We start from the raw sequence: 6000 nt of genomic DNA on the forward strand, positions 1-6000 counted from the left end.
GCCCTTGAAAGTCCCCTTTACTTTATGTGGTTTATTTAGATCCATGTTAGCTAACAACTTAATGACAGCTATTACTTGTTTGGGATACAGGCTATACAATGGCATAAAAATACAAAAAGGTAAAATGAAATACTATCAGAAGTTCTAAAAATCAGCACCAAGTGTCAGCGATAGGCAGGACAAATTTCATAAAAAGTGCAACGGACACTCATTTTGGCAAAGGTGTTTTAAAAAGATTCATAAGTTTTAAAAAAGGAATACATTAAATTCAACATTTGAAAACTTTTAGAGTTGATGCATTTGAACAGGACAAAAAAACTACTGATTTAATGCTTCAGAAATACTGCAAAGTTTTGATAAAAACTTTCAGATTTTTAGGACAAAAAAATGACCATGACAAAAAAAATAACAATATTTACATCTAAATTTTGAAACATTTTAAAATTTGCTAATAAATGCTATCATTTGTGGCATTTATAGGACGATCTCTTTCTTCCTTAGATCAATCCATGATGTTCACAGAGAAAGGGGTCAGCCTCACAGAGGAGCTCAATCATCTCTGACCTGGCAGCTTCACCTATCTTCCTCACTGTCTCGATAACAAAACAAGATAAAGAGGTTTCCATATCTTTATCAAACAGTAAAACTGATGAAACCTAAAGAAAATTCTTTCAACAATTGACCCTTCGGTAAGTCCTGCCCCCTGGACGCAGACTAGCCAATCATAATGTAACATCGGGCCAACTCAGACCGGGGTCCAACACCAACACTGCTGTGCTCCACTGACTCTAATGCAATGGTTTCAGATCACCTTCATTTTCAGGCTGGTTTTGTGGATTTGAAGCTAAATGTTGTGCCTGGGCCACCTCGTGTATTAATGATACTCATTACCTGGAGAGGTTGGAAAAAGATACACTTTTCTTCCCTGTTCCAAAACCAAAATCAAACCCTGTAAAGTGTAGGGTTAGCTAGCTAGCTACTGAAGATATGGCCTACTGAATGTATACACATGCTGCTTTTGCTTTTTAATGATTATAACACTTGAAAAAGGCCGACCCTGTTTGACTTCCCCCGGAGATCCCTGCCCGTCCGGCAGCTGAGGTTCGGATGCTGACAGCGAGCACAGGGGAAAGCCAAACACTATTCCTCTGCACACACTGCAATGCCACACAGCTGGTTCAATGTTGGTAAAGTTTCCCTTTATATTCATTGTTTTCTATTGCAATCACCAGTGATGTGGTGGTTCACTTTTATACTGTCAATAGTAGCTTGTACTTGGGCTTTAGCTTCTGACTATCTTCATCTTTTTAACCTGATTTTGTTGCTGAGTGAGTCTGACATCCCGGATATATCCTTCAAACACATATTGTAGACCCCTCTGTCTGCTTGTCTCTGGAATCAGTATTTCACACAGGAAAACTCCTGTGTGGCACTGACCACCAGGTCATCATGGTCTGCATGCATCAGGTGTTCATTTAGCTTCAAATCAGCCCAAGATGTTCACAGAGGAAGGGGTCAGCCTCACAGAGGAACTCAATCATCTCTGAGCTGGCAGCTTCACCTTTATTCCTCACTGTGTCGATAACAAAACGAGCTTTATCTCTGTTGTTTTGCATCATGTCCGCTGACTCCCTCTCAGAGTCAGTTATCACCTTTTTCTCCAGGAGTCTGTCCAGCAGACTTTTGAGAACAGGTCCTGATATCCCATCAATGAAGCTGCTCCGTATGGCAAACAGCTTCTCATTAGGAGGGAGATTCAGTGCGCTCTGCCCACAGGACCTTCTTACTCCAGGGGATGAAAGACAAACTCGTCTTTCCCAGACACTGTGGGAGCTGTTGGTGTTTCTCAAAAACAGCTTAATGTGTTTCATGATCTTTTCTAGGCTCACCTGGAATGATGGGAAGTAGTTGTCATAGTTGTCGCAGTCAAACTCTGCTTCTGCTGGTTGAACTAGAACTGAGTCGTCTTCAGGACAAGTGGACAGAGTGTATTCCTGCTTTGGGTGCAGTTTACAGTGTGGGGATGTCTCTATGTAGCTCTCATCTCCAACTAACTTCTTCCTGGTGCGCAGCATCCCGGAGTGAAACGTTCTTTGGTAGCAGCAACACATTGAGGAGGGACTCAGGATCAGAATCATCTGGGGCCTGTAGAACAGCAGAACCAGCGCTCGGACCGGGTCAGCTGGTGAGTCTTCATCCTTGACGTTACGAAAGCAGAAAACCCTGTGATGTTTATAATAACATGAGTTTCTGTTACCTTGTGAGGGCTGATAAACTCAATGCCCTCATCGTTCACATGAGCAACTGACAAGAAATCACATCCACCTGTGGAGCGGATCTCACAGTGTGGGAGATGAAGCTGACACACAGACTGCTGCAGACACTTGATGTCAAACAGGGGTCCTGCAGGCTTCTTGTGATGCTGGGCCAGTAGCCTCCTGTTCCAAGGGACAATCCTGTAAACCACGTCCCCTTCTCCCTCCATGTGAAACACCAGGCCTGTCACACTGCACTGGTACAGGCCTGGGCAGGAGCACTGGAACCTGTAGGTTTCATCGTTTTCCTCAGCAGTCATTTCAGGTGTAAACTCCTCAAAGCTGTTTGTTAACAGCATGTCAGGTAAGCTTTCAGCTCGTCTTAAGCTCTTGTTCTTTGCAGACGTTATCTGACTCAGTGAAGGCAGGCTGCGAGAGCGAGGCAGGCAGCTGGAGTCTCTCCTGCTTCTAAAGCATTCTGGGGATTGTAGGAGGTGAGAATGGGCTGGCAGGGTGTTTGTGACTGAGTAGTTCACAGCTGTAACAGGTGTGTCTATTTCCACCAGAGCATCACTGTCACCTACTGGTACATTTTCATACTGCATACACAAAAACTCAAATGCATCTTGTACTCTGCGTCCTTCAGCGCAGACAGTTGGGTCCTGCAGGACTGTGGGTGTGTTTTGTGGACATGGAGGGGCAACAGTCGGGGTTATTTCCAGGTTTTGTTTTTGTTGGTTAAGAAATTGTTTATGATAGGCAGAAAGTTTCTTTTGATAGTCAGAAAGTTTCTTTTGAAAGCCAGCAGGTTTTTTTCTATAGTCAGCACATGTTTTTCGATAGTCAGCACGTGTTTTTTGATAGTCAACACATGTTTTTCGATAGTCAGCACATGTTTTTAGATAGTCAGCACATGTTTTTCCATAGTCAGCACGTGTTTTTCGATAGTCAGCACGTGTTTTTAGATAGTCAGCACGTGTTTTTTGATAGTCAGCACGTGTTTTTTGATAGTCAGCACGTGTTTTTCGATAGTCAGCACATGTTTTTCGATAGTCAGCACATGTTTTTCGATAGTCAGCACATGTTTTTCGATAGTCAGCACGTGATTTTCGATAGTCAGCACATGTTTTTCGATAGTCAGCACATGTTTTTAGATAGTCAGCACGTGTTTTTCGATAGTCAGCACATGTTTTTTGATAGTCAGCACGTGCTTTTTGATAGTCAGCACATGTTTTTTGATAGTCAGCACATGTTTTTCGATAGTCAGCACGTGTTTTTAGATAATCAACACGTGTTTTTCGATAGTCAGCACATGTTTTTTGATAGTCAGCGGGTGTTTGTTCTGAACTGGGGTCTGAGGAGGAAGTTCTACTTTGTTGATATTTGTGTAATGATTCATTTTTGTCTTCCTTGTCTGCCTGTAGAGTGTCACCTTCCTTGTTATGGCTGCTTGTGTCATACCCAGCAGAGACGGGATAGTAGTTGGAAGTGTCGAAAAGTGAAGGACAGTTAAATTGTATCCTGGGGCTGCCATGACCTGACACTCTTTCTGTGGAAGGTCTTTGAAGGGTAGAACTTTGTTGTGGTGGACTGGGGTATCTCGACGTTTCGAAACATGACGAAAGACTGCGATAATGGTAGCTGCTTGTTACAACATGGGCTGTGCGTAAAACCTGGCCTCTTGTCTCCCCTACCTCACCTTCTGTTTTGCTGGTGCCCGATGATTCGGGTGATTGTTGACGTTGTTGTCGATGATCCTTAGCTACACGCCTTCTTCTAAAAAGAAAAGAAGGCAGAGGATAGGAGGAAGAATTGCTGGGGACACTTTTGCTTGGTAGCTCCTCCTGAACACCCTCCTGTGAAAACATCTTAGCTTGATGCCCTTGATTTTTTTGTAATGACTTATTCCTTTTTTCTTTTAACTCTTCCTCCTTCCCTTGTCGTGGTTTCTTCTTACAACTGTCTGTATCATATCCAGCAGAGGAGGGACAGGGAGTTTTTCTCTTTTTTCCTTCCATCTTTTCTTTTTTCAACTTGATCTCAAAAAGAAACTTTCAAAACATCTTCTTCATGTTTATCTACTGTGTATTTTTCATCTGGTCCCAGAACCTAAAATAAAGGAAAATCAAAATTCTTTTAAAACTATAAAGTTCTTTTAGATTTTAAAACACAGTTCTACATTGGTGCTTACCCCATACAGTATAGTGTTGCGTAGCCAGTCTAATCACCAGAGCACAGTGTCATCGCTAGAGAAAGGTGTGGAATCACAGATGATCTTTCTGTTATGAGGAAAAAATGTTCTGGCTAGTTTTTGTTTCTTTAAAACAATCACAGACATCTTGGATAAGCCCAGAATGCAGTGACGGTGCTCTTGCAAAATACTGTCAAGGGTGAACTTGTTTTTGTGGAACATTTGCACATGGGAAGTTGAGCACTGTCACCAAAATGGCCTCGCAAAATAAAACCCCACAAAAAACTGTATCTATTAAATGTCATTGCGTGATTAAACTTTCAGTGATAAAAATTTTATCGAAGTGATGAATAACATACACACAAGCTCTTAAACAAACATTGTGGCCACCCCTTCATAGTTTTAAGAGCATTCCGGGGTAAACTGAGCAGTTGGCCAAAGACTGAACCAAAGGAATCTATCAAATTAAGGGTTTTAGAGATTTCGTCATCTCCTGTAAGAATGCTATGTCCCATGTCTAAGGTCTCAGGGTTTTAGATGAATGTGGGGAAAATCAAAAATTATTCCTGAAACTTCCTGACTATGTAACAATCCGCTGGAATGGGCCTGTCACTGAGACACTGTATGAAGGGAAGGCATATCCGGGTTTCAAAGAATTTGCAGACTTTGTGGCTGAAGAGGCACGCTTTGCATGCAATCCAGTTTCTTCCCTGACAAAAATATGTGCTTTGGTTGTCTCAGAGTTGGCGATATCTCTAAAAACTGTCAAAAGAGAGTCACTTGCGATATTTGCAGGCAAAGCCACCCCTCTCTGCTTCACAAAGAATGTCCTCAAGGTGAAAAACCTGAAACACCACAAGAGGAAAGTGCTTGCATTGTCTCATGCAGTGTGAAAATGGGCAACAGTCATTGTGCTACAATGATTGTTCTAGTGTGACTATCTCGTGTAACAAAAACAGCCTAGAAACCATTTGTGTACGCATTCAGAGCAGTAATTCATTATTGACCAAGACATTTGTGAAAAAATTGAAGCAATCACAGAACCTGTTAAGTTAAAGTTGATAACACTGACTGACAGAGGTTTAATCAAGCATTGCCAAAAGGTGGATGGACTAAGAGTAAGAGGGTACCATTCACAAGAGTACAATGAACTGCCACATACACAGGAAAACGCATCCCACTGGAGCAAAATAGTATTCCAACTTGTGAGACAGCTAAAGGGTGGACCTATCTTCTCAGCATTACAGAGGAGATGCCAGATCTGTTGGATTGTCCTGCAGGACTCCCAATTGGCTATGACTGCACAAGGGTTCTGAAACCAAGGAAAGTTATGTCAGTAGAAGATTATCAACCATATTCAGGAAAGACTGACTTAGGCTAGAGGTTTGTGGGATCCATTAAACTTTGGACTAGTTCAATGGACATAACAGGTGTCTGCCATCACATCTATGTAAAAGAGCTCCCATCACTCACACCTGCCTTTGTAATCAATTGGAAACAGATTTTTAAGATACAAACCCTAGAGAAGGGAACATATCTCAAGACATCCAGTTT

At 42.1% G+C, this 6000-nt stretch overlaps 1 protein-coding gene across 1 annotated transcript; it reads right to left on the minus strand.

Moving 5' to 3' along the window:
* Positions 1-2134: 2134 nt before the first annotated feature.
* On the minus strand, positions 2135-5721 carry LOC125882273 (uncharacterized). Its single transcript, XM_049566058.1, has 2 exons — positions 5609-5721; positions 2135-4364 (listed from the first exon to the last, which is right to left on the minus strand). Exon 2 carries the CDS (start codon positions 4271-4273, stop codon positions 2135-2137), a length of 2139 nt encoding a protein of 712 aa, XP_049422015.1. The 5' UTR covers positions 4274-4364; positions 5609-5721.
* Between the last annotated feature and the right edge of the window lie 279 nt (positions 5722-6000).

The sequence above is a fragment of the Epinephelus fuscoguttatus genome, linkage group LG21, assembly GCF_011397635.1.
Source record: "Epinephelus fuscoguttatus linkage group LG21, E.fuscoguttatus.final_Chr_v1".
Lineage (NCBI taxonomy): Eukaryota > Metazoa > Chordata > Actinopteri > Perciformes > Serranidae > Epinephelus > Epinephelus fuscoguttatus.

Coding starts and splice junctions, on each gene's coding strand:
- LOC125882273 (XM_049566058.1), bottom strand. CDS start 4,273: ATGGAAGGAAAAAAGAGAAAAACTCCCTGTCCCTCCTCTGCTGGATAT.